The sequence below is a fragment of the Natrix helvetica genome (assembly GCF_964273705.1).
Source record: "Natrix helvetica genome assembly, chromosome: 7".
In the NCBI taxonomy this organism is placed as follows: domain Eukaryota; kingdom Metazoa; phylum Chordata; class Lepidosauria; order Squamata; family Natricidae; genus Natrix; species Natrix helvetica.
In genome coordinates this window covers 24,310,131-24,328,959 of record NC_138558.1, presented here as the reverse complement: position 1 = coordinate 24,328,959, position 18,829 = coordinate 24,310,131, and the positions used below count along the sequence as shown (strand labels likewise).

General features: G+C 38.3%; 1 protein-coding gene across 1 annotated transcript; it reads left to right on the top strand.

Moving 5' to 3' along the window:
- The first annotated feature begins 1,697 nt into the window (after nt 1-1,697).
- ETNPPL (ethanolamine-phosphate phospho-lyase) lies at nt 1,698-18,619 on the top strand. The gene is made up of 13 exons (XM_081960012.1): nt 1,698-1,855; nt 4,330-4,448; nt 5,784-5,943; nt 6,466-6,540; nt 7,880-7,973; nt 8,275-8,391; nt 11,435-11,517; nt 12,912-13,137; nt 13,560-13,714; nt 15,028-15,117; nt 15,896-16,026; nt 17,152-17,219; nt 17,766-18,619. The coding sequence occupies exons 1-13, from the start codon at nt 1,803-1,805 to the stop codon at nt 17,898-17,900; spliced, it is 1,506 nt and encodes a 501-aa protein (XP_081816138.1). The 5' UTR covers nt 1,698-1,802; the 3' UTR covers nt 17,901-18,619.
- The last annotated feature ends 210 nt before the right edge of the window (nt 18,620-18,829 follow it).

Sequence of the window (18,829 nt, the reverse complement as noted above, 5' to 3'; positions counted from 1 at the left end):
TTGGACATACCTGACTCTTGCACAACTAGCATTCTGGCATCCCTTCAAAGGAATCATAAGGAGGAATAGATGTGTGTGATTACCACAAATGGAACACACACACATACAAAAGTGAGGTATGTATGATTATCACAAATGAAACACACATGAAAATAAGAGTTGGTCAAACACAATAGAGCTAATCAAAACAAGATCTGTTGTGATACTATTTTCAGTCTACTGAACAATGTTAAGTCTGCATCAGAATTCCAACTCAACAGCTACAGGTCGGTTGTATCTCCTGAAACCTTTAACGTTCCTCTGGTGTCTTAGAAGATCATTTTTCGAAGAATTAAACATGAAGAAGGTGGAATGAACAAAATGTTCCTTTCTTCCTACTGAATGCTCCATCAATGTGATCACCCCCCCCCCACTTATCTCCCTTGATTTTGGTCCCTTGAAATTAATAGGAGTATGTGGAATAATTGAAGACTGAAAAAAAATGTAGGTAAATTAGAATAGAATAGCTTTTATTGTCATTTTGAATGTACACTAATCAGCATACATTAAAATGAAATTTTGTTGCATACAGGTCTCAAAGGGTCAGCACCTCTAATATACACTACATCATGACAAAATAAATAAATACATAAATACATAAATGTTAAATGTTCATGTTAAAATTAAATATGTATATTGAAAAGGAATTATAAATACTATCAACATAAAATGGAGCTTGCTCAGAGGCTGGAATACACCAAGTAAATGAGAGGAAGTGTGTGGAGGACAGAGGTAAGGGAAAAAGAGAGGGATAGGGGAGAGGGGGGGAAGAGAAGGAGAGAAAGAAGGAGTGGAAAGGGGAGAGAGGAGAAGGAGAGAGGAAGGGATAGTAGAGAAGAGAAGGACGACAGAGGGAAGAAAGGAGGTAGGGAGAAGAAAGTGATGGATAGGGTACAAATATGAAGAGCAGAAGAGCCAATAATTGTTTTTGGGGGTTGATGGTAAGACAAATTGATGTAAACGTTTAACAATATAATATGATGTTGGTTATGTAATAGTATACATGTGGGGTATTAGTTATGAAAATGGGGAAAAAAAACTATACAGAAAAAAATGAAATTTCGTTGCATACAGCTCTCAAAGGGTCACCACCTCCAATATACACTACATAATCATGGCAGAATAAATAAATAAATAAATAAATAAATAAATAAATAATAGATAATAATAAATAAATAATAATAATAACTAAATAAATAAATAAATAAATAACTAAATAAATAAATTTAAAATTATGCATATACCCACATATATGACACAGAGAAACAACACAGTCTAGTTCAGATAGTTCGGTGTACACGTGAACTGAATATTTTTACGCCCGGAATTTAAAAAAAAAAATCTACTTCATCGTTACTGGAAGGGTCCCCTGAAGCTTCGACGAGCTGCCCCTTGGCAAGCGTGGACCATCCGTGCCAGACCGTCGCCGGCAAAGAGGCCCTTACTGGAGGGACGGAGGGATAAAGAGCTTGGAAGGCGGCGGATGGAAAAAAAATCATTCGCTCTGCACGTGACCGCCGGAGCGAAAACAGCCGCCCTCGCGCTGCCCCTTGGCCCGGCTATGCGGCTGGCCTGGCCTGGCCTGGGGCGAAGGTGGGAGGATCGGGGATAGGCAAGGAAGGTTGGCAGAGGACTGCGGAGGCGGAGTCCGACGCCCAGGCTGCGAGGGATATAAGGAAGATGTCTCTGGGCGGCAGGGCTGGCACCGAGCGAATCCCCGACGGCTGCGGAGAGCAGGAGAGCTTTCGGGAGCGGCCAGGAGAATGGAGATGTACAGCAAAGCGGAGACCCTCGAACTGCGGAAGAAACACATCGGGTGAGCGGAGAGGGCAAACTAGCCCAGGAGCTGGGGAGATGGAGCGGGACAAGGGCGGTGGTGGCATTGCCCCATGCAGAGTCGTCGTAGGGTCGCCCCTCTCCGCCCTTCAGTCCGCGGCCGCCCTTTTCCCCCGACGGAAAGCCCACCTCCATCTGAAGGTGCACTCCCCGATAGAAAGCCAGTCGGGCCCGTCCAAAATGGGATTAGGGCTTCCCACCAATGCCGGGGTGTCCAAACTTGGGAACTTTAAGACTTGTGGACTTCAACTCCCAGAATTCCCCAGCCAGCATGAGTTAAAGTCCACAAGTCTTAAAAGTTCCCAAATTTGGACACCCCTGCACTAAACGGTGTAGGGTTGCGAGAGCGGCGAGACCCTTAGGAAGGCAGGGGTTTAGTCCATTCTTGTCAGGTCAACCCAGGAGTTGCAGGAGAAGCCATTCAAAGCAGAGCCGCTACTCAAACCTCAGCCTTCTGCTCTACTGATACCCCAGGACGGATTGGAATAAAGAAGTGCTGGGATGGAAATGAAAAGATAAGCAAAAAATACAGGAAGATTATTGGAAAGACTGAAAATTGAGGCTTCCTTACTGGGAGGGGCACATTTCCACTTCCTTACTGGGAGGGGTATATTTACGGTACCAAAATGACATCTTTTCTGAACCGTTCCGAACCTGTTACTTTCAGAAAGTATTTACAATGGAAAAGGCATATACTGTACAGCTACTCTTGGTTTATAAGCTCCAGTGATTCTTCATTTTATTAGTTTAAAATTTCCCTATAAAAGCCTACAAAACTTGGATGGAGATTTCCCTGAGCTCAGCAGGGCTCCTGTTGCAGCTGCATACATTTTAAACAGATCTTACATAAACTAGCCAATTGCTTATTGCTGCTTTATTTTGCATTAAAGGCTGCATTTTAGAAACACTTCACTTTGATTGTTTCTACATTTACTAACTTTCAGTGACATTACACTTCCAGTATATTTACTTTTATTTTGTAATGTGTGGAAGTCCTATGAATAATGAAAGTACACCTTTTCATTTAAAAGCACGTGTTGAACTATAAAAGTCTATCTTCTACAGTCTATCTTCTATTCTAAATTCATTCTTGCTTTCATATCTTGGTTTCCAAAGATTTCACTTCTGTAAAAATGGTCACATTAACACCTAAAAGACTAGAGCAATATTGAATTCCCTAAAGGATATGCGACAAATATAGTCAGCACACTAAGATGCATGTATCTTGAATTGGATTAGATGAGCCAAAGGTAATGCAAATGTTGGCATGCTGACATATAACCATCGGTTTATATAACAGTCAGCAAGTATACTCGTAATTATTGCATAAGGAGCCTGCTGATGTTATGCAAAACCAAAGTTGCTTTCCAAGACAAAAAAATCTGTACAAACAGATAAGGATTGTTTCTTCAGGGTTGTTGCAAAACACTATTGCAAATATGTGTGTGGGGGTGTGGGGTGTGGGAAGGTGTGTGATTGTATATATGCTGGTCTTGCTGTATTCGGGTCTTTTCCCGTGTAAGATTGATTAAGTAAGGAACGAGTCACCCTAAATGGCGGCTGGGCAGTTACCTGCGGACGTGATAAGAGCGGAAAAATGTTTCCGTTTTGCCGCTTTTATCACCACTAAGTAGGACTTAATATGAGTTCTTACTAGTGTTCAGTCTGATTCGGATCAGCTGGCCCTCCAACCACTCTCTAAGCGTCTGCTCCGGTGCTTCATCTCCCAGAGCTCCTTGGTAAACCAAGGAGCTACCCAGGATCGGCACCAAGTCAGAGGCCACAAAGGCACAACGCGGTCCAAGGCCCCAGTGGCCGCCCTATCCCAGGCTTCCACTGGGGCCTCAGTCAAGCCGTGAGCAAGGGATTCAGGAAAAGTCCCAAGCTCCATCAGGAACCTTTCAGGGTCCATCAGGCGCCTGGGGCAGAACCATCTAATTGGTTCCGCCTCCCTACGGCAGGAGGTAGCAAGCAGTATGGAAGTCAAGCCTGAGGAGGAAATGATCAGACCATGAAAAAAATTGATTTAGGTTCTTAGGAACAGAGGAACCTGTTCACATGGTTTTCAAAATAGATTGTAGGAAGAAAGTTCTCAGCAGATTACAGTAGAACTTAGATTCCAATTCAGACACCCAACTCTATTAGTGTATCAACACTTGCTGTCATCACTAAGTGTCTTGCAGATTAATGACTGAATTGGCTAAACTGAATTGTCATGTTAGCTGTTTTGACCTGGCACGGCCTTTCCTCAAATTCCTCACACTGAACAATGAATGTGCATGCATCATGAACTTCAGCTCTGTTTAATGTATCGCCAAGCACATTAATAGGTCTCAGTGCTAAAGGCCCACTGAAAGTAAAGAATGCAAAGCATTTTTGTGTTTGTGTACATGTAGGCTTAGCAACGCTGTTGAGCTGATCCAAACTAAAACAATTTGATATCATCTCTTGCAGGCCATCATGCAAAGTTTTCTTTGCTAAAGATCCCATTAAGATTGTGCTGGCTCATGGACAATACATGTTCGATGAGAATGGAGAAAAATACTTGGATTGCATTAACAATGTAGCACATGGTAAGAATTAAGGAGTCTGCTATTGCCCCAACGTCAACTACAATCAAATTACCAAATTGACACATTCAGTAGCCATGGCATGAAGCTCACCCATTCTACCAGAAATGTTTCCATTAATAGATATAATAGACATAAATTTTGGTCATCCTTCTTGTCAAGTTTAGAAAAGAAAGCCTAAGTAAGGGGGGAAAAGGATTTCCTCACAAAGGTGCGTGTACAGAGTAGCATGGTCCACCATCTGTATCTTTCTAGACCAGGAGTGTCAAACTTGATTTTACTGAGGGCCGCATCAGGGTTGAGTTTGACCTCAGGGGCTGGTGTGTTTGTGTGGCCGGGGGTGGTGGCAGAGGGAGTATGGCAAGCTTGACATCACTCATCGAGATTACGTTTTTGGCCACGATGGCCTCCTACAGCCCTCTGCCAGTGAAAATGGAGCCCGGAGGAGGCAACCTGCAGTTTTTGCTGGTAGAGTGCTGCAGGAGGCCATTGTGGCCAAAAACGAAGGCCAGGCGGGCTGCATGCAGCCCTCCTGAGCTCCGTTTTTGCTGGCAGAGGCACCTCAGGCCAGTTCTTTGCGGTTTCCAGGACGGCTCTGTGGGCCAGGTCTAAGTATGCCACAGGCCGGATCCAGCCCACGGACCTTGAGTTTGACACCCCTATTCTAGATCCCCAGGGACAGCTATCCTGAGCAAAAGAAAAAATGTGATATGTTGCAGGATCCAATCTGAGTCGGTCACCAGGACCAAAGGTTTCGTTTTCCAAGCTTTTGTGCTGGACCTCATTCTCAGTGAACTTCTCTGTCTCCAGAATCTGTGCGTTGAGCTGTTTTATGTGTTGTATTTATATGGTCAGTTACAGAGTTGGGTTGCAGCCGGTTTGGCCTGGTTCGGCCAAACCGGTAGTCTGGGTTACAGACCCAGCAGCGACCCAGGCCTGCCACGCCCTCAAACCAGTCTGCTCACTGCTGCTTAGCCAGCTCTATTTTGGATTTTAGTGATTGAGCATGCGTAGTTCACTGTAAATTGTTCTGCGCATGTGCGAAGAACAATTTACAGTGAATGACACAGACAGGAGCAGCGCGCGTCTTGTGCACAGGTTACGAACCGGCAGTAATGCCGGCAGCAACCCACCCGTGGTCAGTTAGGGTGTTGGGGGTCAACATCCTAATTAACAACCCAAAGCCACACAAAATCAGGCAATAATTGCCTTCATTTGATACGTGTCTACAGTAATGTTGAAAGCAAACCATTAAGCCAGGGCAGAATTAAGAACCTTACACTGTGTTGCTAAAGAGATCTGTGGACTAAGAGCTTTCCTATACTTGATCCTTTTTAGTTGGACACAGCCATCCTGATGTAGTCAAGGCTGCAGTGAAACAAATGGAGCTTCTTAATACCAATTCTCGGTTCCTGCACGACAATCTGGTCCAGTATGCCAAACGCCTCACAGCAACGCTACCAGAGAAGCTTTCTGTTTGCTACTTTGTGAACTCTGGGTATGTCAGAAGGTCTTTTCTGCCAGTTCTCTGGATCCTAGGAAGAAAAGAATACCTCTCCTTCCTTTCTCCTTCATGTAGTGGAGGGCATGTTGGTTTTGAATGACAAATAGTTGCTGCTGTTTATTTAACACCAGTCTGATTTTCTGGATAAATCCTGCTTAAGAAACTCTGTGAGAATCGTGTTTGGAAATAATTAAATTTATTTTTTGGCAACTGCCAAAGAGCCTTACGCAAAGATTTGGTGAGGTTATCTATTCTACAGCTGTGTGCAAACATGTATGGGCAACGTTTTGGTTTTAATGCCCAAGGAGAATCCTGTTACGTGATGCAACTTTGATTGCAATTCAGGCAGTTGCCCTGCTTTTATCTGATTGAATCGGATGTAACATAACCAGCAATATTAATGTTTTAATATTGTGTTTATGCCATAAACACATTTCTGGTACCCACCCACCCCCATCCCAATTGCTATGTTTTGGGCTATAGCCCCTGAATTGCTTTTCTGATACTCTTTTACAGCTCTGAAGCAAATGACCTTGCTTTGCGCCTGGCTCGGCAGTATAGTGGCCACTATGATGTGATAACCCTTGACCAGTAAGTATGCAGAGTGTATAGATGAGGTCAGCTCTTTGCAGCATAAAATAATAAGTGCTACAACAGCTGGTTCTCTGTTGCCTTGAATCTCACAAATGCAGGCATAGATTTTGATTAATTTTTATTCATATAGAAATTCAATTTGAGCTGTATACTACCTCAGTCATTTATATGAAAGGTGGGAAGACGAATTGGTTGATCTGTAATTATTCAGTAGAACAATTTTATTTACTTATTAGCATTTAACATTAGCATTTGAACTTATATACTGTCCCATAGTGCTTTACATCACTCTCCGGCTGGTTTATAATGTCAACATTATTTGCATATTGTCCCCAACAATCTGGGTCCTCATTTTCCCGACATCGGAAAGATGAAAAGCTGAGTCAACCTTGACCTAATCAGGATCAAACTTTAGACTATGGTCAGAGTTTGCCTATAATGCTGTACTTAACCACTGCTCTACCAGTGGTTTATTTACTTATTATTATACTGATGATAGTCTGCTTTTCCTCTTGGTGCTGAAACAGTTAGATAGATGATAGATAGATAGATAGATAGATGATGATAGATAGATAGATAGATAGATAGATAGATAGATAGATAGATAGATGATGGATGGATGGATGGATGGATAGATGATAGATAGATAGATAGATGATAGATAGATAGATAGATAGATAGATAGATAGATAGATAGATAGATAGATGATGATAGATGATGATAGATAGATGATAGATAGATAGATAGATAGATAGATAGATAGATAGATAGATAGATAGATAGATGATAGATGGATGGATGGATGGATGGATGGATGGATGGATGGATGGATGGATGGATGATAGGTAGGTAGGTAGGTAGGTAAGTAGGTAGATAGATAGATGATAGATAGATAGATGATAGATAGATAGATAGATAGATAGATAGATAGATAGATAGATAGATAGATAGATGATAGGTAGGTAGGTAGGTAGATAGATAGATGATAGGTAGGTAGGTAGGTAGGTAGATAGATGATAGATGATAGATAGATAGATAGATAGATAGATAGATAGATAGATAGATAGATGATAGATAGATAGAAAAATTATTTGCATTTTTATATTGCACTAAAATACTATTTATCTTTTTTTAAAATTCATATTAGCTGTCTGCAGGATTGAACATTATGAATTTAGTGATCCCTGCAGACCGAAAGGTTGGCGATCCCTGCTCTAGTCAAATGCATGTTCATATAGAGACGTGAATCTTAGATTGACTGTTCCCAATCCAAGTCCAAAACCTTAATCATTGTTCCTGTATTTTGAATCACACCGTACTCATATATTTTTTCAGCGCCTATCATGGTCATGTGACATCCTTGATTGATATCAGTCCATATAAATTTAATCAGCTGGGAAAAGAGGCCCAAAAGGAATTTATACATGTGGTGAGTATTTATTACATTTCAAGTTTTCTAAGTTCTCCCTACCAACAGATTCTTACTGTCGATTCTTGCACATGCCAATATAGAAGTTGGATCTACTGAGCTACAATGGGGCAGGCTTCATGCAATCTGTTGTTATTTTCATGTTAAAAAGCCTTAAAAATAAAAAAATCAATATGTACTTTGCATATACTCACATGCGCAGAGAGAAAGATTACTGGTTTTTTAAGTATAGCTTTGCTATGTCTTTTGGAAGGGAACTTGCATTGAAATGAATATTTCAAAGATTTCCCTTGCCTTTTAGGCACCTTCCCCAGATATTTACAGAGGAAAGTATAGAGAAGACCATGAAGATCCAGCCGGTGCTTATGCTGATGATGTGAGAAATATTATTGAAACAGCTCAAAAGAATGGCCGTAAGGTACATCAGCTCTTGAAACTTTTTTTAAAAAAAAGATTTTTCTTGCCTCTTCCCCATCCAACAATGTTCGTCCTGATTAAGACCACTTAACTATCTTATATAATTGAAATGTCTTTTGGTTTTTTTAACAGATTCTGGATTTTAAGGTGTTCCCTAGCCCCTTTAATTCATATTTGTGAGTTTTACAAGCACTGTTTTAAATGAGGACTGACGTGGGTTTAAGAAATCTGGATTTCCCCTCCTTCTCTTTACCTGCTTGATATCTTTTGTGGCTATGAATAGGAAACATCTTAGCAAAAGTCTGTTTTCTCTAACTGTGCTGGGCACCAGGGATCTCATTTTTCAAACTAATGTAATAATAGCTGAAGATCCACAAAGCTTCCATCTGTGAATTGTAAGCAGTGTTTGAATGGATATCATTTCTTTGAATTGGAATGCATAGGGTGTGCAACTGTTTTTATATCTGAATATTTTACGGACACTACCCAGAGTTGTATTTCAAATTTCTTCACTAAGGATTGAAGAAAAAAAACCTCACCTGCTGTTTTCAGACTTGTGGGATCCAAAGGTTCCTAACTGCTGAAAAGAAGTTAAGCAATTTTCAAAACTGATTAGAAAAGGAAACATCTGAATCTTGTTTCCTTTAAAGGTCCCAACATTTTTTTCAAATCCCAAAATTTAATTTAATTTAAGAGGGACTCCACAGAGAATAAATGAAGAAAATCAAAATATTGTTCCGTACTACAAGAAGATTATGCTAAAAGCCCAACAATTTCACTACATGCCTTCTTTAAGATAATACTGAATGCAGAAAATCACTATAGTTCCATGGATGCCCCAGAAATATGTTTTACACTCCAGTTTACTTCTGATCTTAGAAAAGGGTTTCCAGTAAGTCATCATCTGTCTCACTGCATTTCCAGCAAGTTACATAATAATACATTAACTTTGTTTTAATGCCTAAAGGAAAACTGAATAGTATATAATAAAGCTGCCTTCCCTAACCTAGCACTTGCCAAAATTGTTAGATTAAAATTCTTGGGATTCTCAATCATAATTAAAACTGTTTAGCATTTTGGCTGAAAAAAAGGTGAAATAGAATTTAGAATTAGAAACCACAAAACTGTATCCACCGAACTCAACCAAAATAAACACAAAAGGATAAAAGGATAACAAAACACAATGTGGTGTGGTTGGGTTTAAAATAAAACAACTATAGTTAACTAAAAGTCCAAGTAAGAAAAGCTGGATATCAGAGCAAATACCAAAGGATCTGATAATACACATGAGCAAAAGCTGCTATTTAAAATCAGCAATTATAAATAAAGGGATTTTAAAAAAGGGATTTCAGAATAGACTTTGTTTATTAACAGGTAATTAATTACGGTACAAAAATCACCATCCCAAAAGGATCAACAAAACTGAAATTGCAACCATCAGCTGATCAGTGAGTTTTAGACTTGAAAATGACGACAGTGCTGGTTGAATTTCATTTTTGTTTCCTAATAATTATTGATATTTTTTTTGGGTGGGGATCCAATAAGTAGTATACTTACAGTGTTTAAATAAAAAGCAAAACAGGAAAACAAGGTGAAAATTAAACCAGCTAATAATTTAAACTAAGCTAAATGTATAGAATTAAGGATATGCACTGCTTCACATTTATTTGGTAAGAAGCATTTTAGAACATAGTGTACTACCAATCTAACACTTATCTGCAGGTGTGATTAAGGATTGCCTTAATAATTCACAAGAAGCTACTACATTTCTATACCTTATTCTTCCCAATCAGATCTGAAGCACTGCCCAGCTCTAACAAAACAAGCTGATAAATAATCATAATAATACAGTTTTCAGGGATGTTTAAAGTCCTAAAAAGTGCTGCATCATTTTTTTAAACTTATTTTCTCCAACTACGTACCTTAAAGTCCAGAAATCTATCAGTCTTTAATTCCTTAACCAGGTTGTTTTTTTTTTTGAAAAAAAAACACAAAATCTAACAGGTAGTTTCTATTTTCTTCCCTTTGTCTGTTTCTCTCCCTTTTCATATATATCTTTGTAGGTTTTGGTGCCGTAGACCTGTGATAACGTTTTACAGACAATGGGGAATCTTCTACTGCCTGGCTGCAGTGTACCTCTTCAAGTCTATGTGCGCTTCTTTACACGTTACCAAATGAGCTTCTTTCCAGGAAGACCCTCCTGCCCAGCTACCATGGAACCCACAGATTCTCAGGGAGGGTTGCGCAAAGTGTGGGAGGCAGTCAGTTAAATAGCAAACGTGCTCTGCAGGCAGTTTTGGGGGACAGCAGTGACTTAATGCTGAGGGCAAAAAAAAATAAAGACAAAGAAGTAAGCTTCATATTCTGGTCTACCAAAGTGGTGATACTGGCTCTTGATTTGACATAATATCTGTGTGATTGTTTGCATTGTTTTTATTCCCAGCAATTGGAATAACTTTTACCTGTGGGCTTCTTTTTGTCAAGTGGCTCCTTTTTGTGAACGTTCTCTTTAAGTTTTTCCTAAAGGAGGGATGTCCAAAATTTCACTCTGTGGAATGTTTAACCCCAAACAATATGTTTAGGTATCTTAGCTGAGAAAAAGGAGATGTAACTGACTGTTCCAGCGTGCCATATGTAATAAAAGAATGTGTCAAATATTCTTTTGATATTTGGGGGATTTGGAATAATGAATGATTAATCAAAATAGGGAACCTCATCATTTATCAGATAACCTGGAAGTAAAATCTCTCTGGGTATTCCATCTAAAATAGATACTTAAATGTGTTGGTACACTTTCAAGATCAGTCCAACACTTTCTCAATAAATATTTTGTGGTAATTCAATAATTCAATTGGATGCCTGACCTGGCATTGAAAAATTGGGCATCCCTTACTCATAGTTATCTATACAACTGCCCAAACTCTTTGTTCATTTACTTCCCTTGTTTTGATAGCCTACATTTAATTGTTGGGTCATTTGCAAAAGACTAGGTTGAGGACCATTCTTCTGTAACACCTTCTTCTACAACATCTTCTTTGACTTAGATTGCTGCCTTTATTGCTGAATCCATGCAGAGTTGTGGAGGCCAAATAATTCCACCTGCAGGCTATTTCCAGAAAGTGGCACAGTATGTATAGTGCGTGGAATGGCTCAATTGTAGCAAGACAATTAGTAGGAGTTGTCCAATCTACTATCGTGCCTTCCTACAGTTTTCAATATAGCAATATAGCCAGCATCTAAGAGTCCCAATATGTATTGATGAATAGTAGATTGGTGAATAGTCATTTAATGCCCATTTCCCCCAAAATACAGCCTTCTCAGAAAGTTAGTCCTAGCTTGATTTTTACATGTACACCCAAGATAAGCCCTACCCCCCCAAAAATAAGCCCCAATTAAGACCTCACACACTCCAGGGTGCACAGGTAAAAATTAAGCAGGTGGGGATGAGGGGTGGAGCTGCCCTACTACTTACCTTCAAATAGTTGCAGCCAGGCCTTGCACACCTCGGCCCATTTCTTCTGCCGGCAATGCTTTCCTGAAGGCCTCTGTAGCCAATAAAAGAGCTCTGGATCAATCCAGAACTCTCTTATTGACTGCAGAAGCCTTCAGGAAAGCCTTGCTGGCTTTGACAGATGAAGACGTTCCTGAAGGTCTCTTGATAGTGAAAAAGAGGTCAGGGGTGACGCATGCAAGTGAGGCGAGTCAGAGGATGACATCCAACCCCCCAAAAATAAGACCTGGTGCCTTTTTTGTGGCAAAAATATATATAAAACAAGGTCTTATTTCTGGGGAAACACGGTACCTATTAAGAAATAGTAGCTTGTGGCTGTAATTTTTTTTCCCTGAAGTAGCAGACAACTTGTAACAAGAAGGTTTTGGCAAGTAATTCAGCCCAATAGCAATGATGGTGATTCCACCCACCCACCCACTGTAATATCTTATTATGCACTGTTCCCAATAATGTATACATTTAGGGAAATTATGTTTGAGAAGAGTTATCGTGCTACTAAATATTTCCCTTGTTTTATTTTTAGCATGTACATAACAAGCTAATAATTTGAAATGAATGTCAGAATAAACGTGTCGAGTAAATAATGCAAAGAGTGGTTTAGAAAAGCATTCAGACCTGGCACCCGTCTGGATATATTGAGGGAATAGTTTTTGAATGGTAGACCTGATGGTTTTTCTGATCAAAGGTAGCAATTTCAAATTTTTAAATTGGATTTGGCCTTTCAGTAACTGAAAACCAACCGTGTGTTGGGCCCCAAGCAATGTTTCAAAGTCCGCTTAGTTCCTTTCAGGCTCTGATGAATCAGTCTAATAAAGAGGGGAGCATGGATTTTATAACAATAGCAGTATTTGTTAATTCTCAGATCTGAAAGGAGATTTTTAGGAGCTATGTTTAGAGTTCCTATAATTAATCATTTTATTATGTGGGGAAGGTTACCAATCAATAGTTAGAAATTATCTAAGGTCATAATGAGACTTCTGAACTTTTTTCTTTTCTTTTTTCTTTTCCAGATTTGTCCACAAAGCAGGAGGAGTTTTCATAGCAGATGAAGTCCAAGTTGGATTTGGTCGGGTTGGGAAGAATTTCTGGGCATTCCAGCTACAAGGTGAAGACTTTGTGCCTGACATTGTCACTATGGGGAAGCCGATTGGCAATGGCCACCCAATGTCTTGTGTTGTTACAACAAGAGAAATTGCAGAAGCCTTTGGTGCCTCGGGGTTAGAGTACTTCAATACTGTGAGTATCACTTTTAGTGTTATAATAAGACAGTTAAATTATAAGTTCTGATCATCAGAATACAAATCAAGTGTGTAGTGATATACAGCGTTCCAATATGGAAACAATAGTACTTACGCTACTAAAATATAAATCAGCCAGCCTGATTTAAAAGGAAGTGGAATATTTAAAAAGGTAATTGAGAAGACTGATCAGGTAATTCCAGTCTGTTATTGAGATGCTGCAGGTTAGCTTTGTACTGTTTCATTCTTACCATCTCTAAATTGGACCACACAATCTTTCAAATAGAGAAGTTTGTCAAAAATTCCTCTCCTCTCACAGCCCTTCAAATAGAGAGTTGCCCTCGGTGAAATAAGGTCACATTTAGGGGAAAGAGATATTGGAAATTGCTGTCCTACCTTCTCAACTATTCTTGCTTTCAGTTTGGTGGCAACCCAGTATCTTGTGCAATTGGCCTGGCTGTCTTGGATATAATAGAACAGGAAGATCTACAAGGTAATGCCACACACGTTGGAAACTACCTCTGTGGACTACTCAAGGAACAACAGAAAAAACACTCCTTGGTGGGAGATGTCAGGTAAGGTAAAATGTACTTTTAGGTTATTACCAACAACCAGAATGGAATAAAGGAAAACTTATGCATTGGTCAAATAAACTTTACTGTTACATATTGCCCTCAGATCTCTAATACAACTAGGGCTGACAAAGTAATGCAAGACTAAACATTGGCTTTGGAAGACTCTGAAGAAAAGATAGTTCAAGATACAGTTGCTGGGCTATTTACTGGTTATAGTGAAGATAAAAGATATCTAGCCTATGCTGAAAGATTTTTACAATTTCTAGATATAGTTTAGAATGATGATGCTTCTAAAGGTCAACATAGATTAGAAGCCGTGTTTCTGAAGAAGTTACAGATAGCAGTTGGGACTTTTACTTTATATGGTAAACAAGGAAAACTTTTTCATGTTAACATTTTTGAGTTAGATAAGTTATAAAGTTAGATAAAATACAAAGTTAATAGGAAAGCAGTGGGGAGGGAAAGGGGAAGGAGAAGTGAAGAAAGTTTAGAAAGAGAGAGACGGCGAGAGAGAGAGAGAGAGAGAGAGAGAGAAGTGTTGACTTTCGACTCTCTCTGTTACAGTAAAATAAGGCATTAACATCGAATCACTCCTTTTTCCTGAAAGTATAAAAAAAAGCCATTTCTATAAATCTAATCGGTAAATCCCAAAGTCATAGCTTCATTCTTCTCCACATCAAGCACGAAGTTCAGAAGTGGAAACAAAAGTACTTGTGTTCTTTTCTTTAATCAAAATGGTCAGTTTTGCCATTTCAGCCAACTCCCATCAATTTCTGCATAATAGGAATAGAAGTATCCTTCCATGTTTGTTAATTGCAATAGTCTTACAATGGAAAAACTTTTTCACTGCCATTTTTTTTCCTGTTGGTTAAGGCTAGTGTATATTTAGTTAATGTTTGATCACTCTCCAGATGTTACATAAGCTGTTCTGGCATTCTTTCCTGTTGCCACATCTCTGCTGCATGCAGACAAGAAATAGCCCTGCCTGTGCTCCAAATTCAAAGGAAAGCAGAGATGTCCACTTCGAGGAAGGGGTCAGAAAAGTTAATATGCTCTGTGCAGTATGTGTGAAAGAGGTGGGGGTTCAGTTGCATGGAAGTGATTGCCATCTTGACTTTTTTTGACACCTCTCCCCATGGACACCTTTGTAGAAAAGTCTCTCCTAGCACTCAGCAGTTTTGCCTGCACAAGCACAGAAAGACAGGCACATATAAGCACACCCAGCTATCATGGAGTGACCTATTGTTGAATAGTGAAATGTGATTTTCGTACTGTTACATTTCTCTGTTACATGTCCTTCTTTATGTTTTTAGAGGTGCTGGCTTGTTTATTGGTGTGGACCTTGTGAAAGATCAAATAAGGAGAACACCAGCTACGGCTGAAGCTCAGCATATCATTTACAAGTAAATATCTTACCTACATCTATATCTTATCTATATCTACATCAAAATGTAAAGTTAAATTGAAGTAAATGAATCTGTATCAAGGAGGAGCTCATTTTTATCTACTGGTATTTATTTACTTTCCCAAGAAATTAGCCCCACCAAAACATATAATGCATTATGTACTTTAGACAATTGAGGCACCATGGAAGGAAAATTGCTGAATATATTATTGCTGTAAGATGTCGTCTTATCCTTAAGATCCTGTGTCTTCCTAAAAATTTATGAAAGTCACATGAATTCTCCCCCTATTATGCTCCCAGTAGTATGTATGTATGAATGAATGTACAGTCGGCAGTTCAGCGGTTAGAATCCCTAACACCACGTAACAGAGTGAGCTCCTGGTACTTGTCCCAGCTTCTGCCAACCTAGCAGTTCGAAAGCATTTAAAAATGCAAGTAGAAAAATAGGAGCCACCTTTGGTGGGAAGGTAAGTGTTCCGTGCGCCTTTGGCGTTTAGTCATGCCAGCCACATGACCATGGAGACATCTTCGGATAATGCTGGCTCTTCGGCTTTGAAACGGAGATGAGCACCACCCCCTACCCTTGGGAATGACTAGCACATATGCGTGAGGGAAACCTTTACCTGTATGTATGTATGTATTCTCAAACTGTGCCACCACCAAAATGTTACTAAATTCACCCAGATTAAATGTAGTTTTAAAGTAATTTCTTAAAATTAAACACCACATATTTTTCTTTGTGTTCAGGAGTAACTTTTTTGCTTCTACCTAATTAGGCTGAAAGAAAGGAAGATCCTTCTGAGTGCAGATGGGCCTTACAGAAATGTCTTGAAGTTTAAGCCACCCATGTGCTTCAGCATGGAAGATGCAAAGTTTGTAGTTGATCAAATTGATGAGCTCCTTACAGGTAACATATTTTGGTAGAACACCGACTTTATCTAGGTGTATTTAAAAAGCCACCCTCTAATAATATGCCACTTTATAATAGGAGGAGATCTGTATGTAATCATTGGCCCATACAGGAGAAGGAGTGGAGGTGGATACAGGCAGTGGCCATAGCTTTGCTCATTGTAAAAAGGAAACCCAAGGCTATTTATCGATGGTTAGAGAAGAGAAACAGGAGTTAGAACTTCTAAAATTAGAAGAGAAAGAATAATTTTATTATTAAAGTTGATTACTGTAACATTAATTTTGATTAATTTTGATTAGTATTAACAATATGTATTAATATTATGAGGGAAAAACACCGTTGTGAGATTACTATTAGAGAATACTATTATTATTACTATGATAAATATTACTGAAAAGAATTGTAACTAGGCAACAAACTGTCTATATGGATTTTGAACATGTTGCTCTTTCTATTTATATTAATAAAAAAGAAGGGGGGAAAAGGGAAATCCATAGCTCGAATTCCATGGAGAATCTGGCTAGTCCAAACTAGGGGAAAAATAAGGCTTGATCCTTAAGACAAAAACATGTAAATAATTTCATAACTATTTGCATGATCATTGTAGATAGGGTCTTAGATTGTATATAGCCATTGTATATAGCCATTATATATAGCCATATGTATATAGTCATTGTAGATAGTCATTGTAGATAGTCATTGTAGATAGGATCTTAGATTGTATATAGCCATGATGGCGAACATGTGGCATGTAATTTAGATAACTATTGTTGCAATGTATTCTTTGAACAGAATCCAAAGGGGAATAAAACAACTTTGCTGCTTTACAGCTTTGATAAGCTAGGAAGTAGTACTGGTTATGGATCTATAAACTCCAATAATTTAATACATTTAATAAAAAAAATTGAAAAAGAGCAAATTTAAAGAAGGATTGCATGGATTTGATTTGTCCAACCTGCTGCTTCCAGATACATTGGACTTCAAGCTTAAAATCCTTATACTAAGTGGAAGTGAATTAGGTGATCTTCAAGATTCATGTGTGGAATTGTGTAATAGATTATTTGTATTTCTTTATACTCAAACAGGTTATTCATAAGATAATAAATTTATTTTGTGTTCTAGATTTAGAAGAAGCAACGCAAATCAGGGCTAAAAACAGCCTACCTACAAATACTCAGTCTAAAAGAAAAGTAAGTTTAGAAAAAACAAATTTTGTACTATTACATTGCTTTGTTTTCTACATAATTACAGTAATACATGTAAAGTCACTAATATTGGATCAAATAATTCCAGTCTGTTGTCACTTTTTCTTATATATTTTCATTAGTCATTCGAACACATTAGTCCATCAGTTCACAAATAAAAATCTACAAAAATATCTCAAAATACTGGATATGTTTTCTTGCTTTTTTTGTCTCTTCTCAAAAACTCCCATTTTATAAATATATTTTCTATGTAATGAATTCTGATATATGTTTGTGTGTGGGTTTGTGTCTATACACCCATACATACTGTATATGCACACAGATACAATAACTACCCTGCAAAATGGGAAGAAAAACAAATTCTGAATATCAATATTTTGATCAGCTCATTCATCCAATCAATCAGGCCAAATTGCATTCCTCCCTTGGAACTACATGAGTGAAAAATAGGAATGAAAAATAGTTCTGGCTGTTCTCAATAAATCAAATATTTGTTGAAGTCAGTTTCTGCTTGTTTCTCATTTCTTTCAGTTGCCTACTTGTGGGAGTTCCCAGTTAGAATCCAACAACGAAAACATCAGTCCAATTAATGGAAACATCTGCAGACATGAAAATGGGTTTTCTGGTGAAAGCCATGCAGTGCCTTGTAAAAGAATTAGGACGTGAAACGAAAGGATTTTCTGTGTAGCTGATGGTGTTTAAAGAAAAATGGCTTCCGTCTACTATTTCTTATAATTCATTATATATGATAGAGAAATACCCATTTTTACCTATGGTCAACATTTGGAGCATCAGGTTTTGCAATACTATTTTCTTAGACAAAATTAGTATTGCCTTCTTTGCTTGAGATGCCATGGATACATTTTGACTGTTTTGTTTGACATTTCAGTGAGCAAATTTAAATATTAATGATGCCTCACATTTTAATGATGAAAGTATAGCCTTATGCCTTACAAAGATATAACTTGTGCATCTCAAAAGTAGTCGAACAAAAGGACACATGGAAGAATCTATGAGGCTGGGTACATTTTTAAGACTTTTGAAATTCCCATCAAAAAGCCTTCTTCTGATTTGTGAATCAGATGATAGGTTTTGTTGTGTTTGTATTTGTGTATATATGAGAGAGAAAATAAATTGCAATTCCTTATGTATACAACATGGAAAATAACATGACTTATATTCAACCTTGGATTTGTATTAGTATCATGTAGCATTACAAAACCTCATTAAACTTGACTAAACATTTTGATATGACATTTATTGTATTCATTTTACCAGACGTTTATCAATTGTTTCTTTAATGTTATCAGTATTCTTTATCACTCTAATGGATCATTAGTTTTTTATTTGTTTATTTCAAAGAATAAAATTATTTAACCATGGAATCCTTGTGTATTTAAATGAATAATTTGTCATCAATGTGTAAAAAATACTTGGTAATGTTATTTTCTTTTTTGGGTTGATCTTTACTCCCATCTCAAACTCGCATAGCTATAAATTAACATGGTTAATGCCTACGGACAGCAGCTGCTTGGAATGGATGCATTATTATTCAAAGTTCAAACCCATATTGCTGTGAATTGCAAATATTCAAG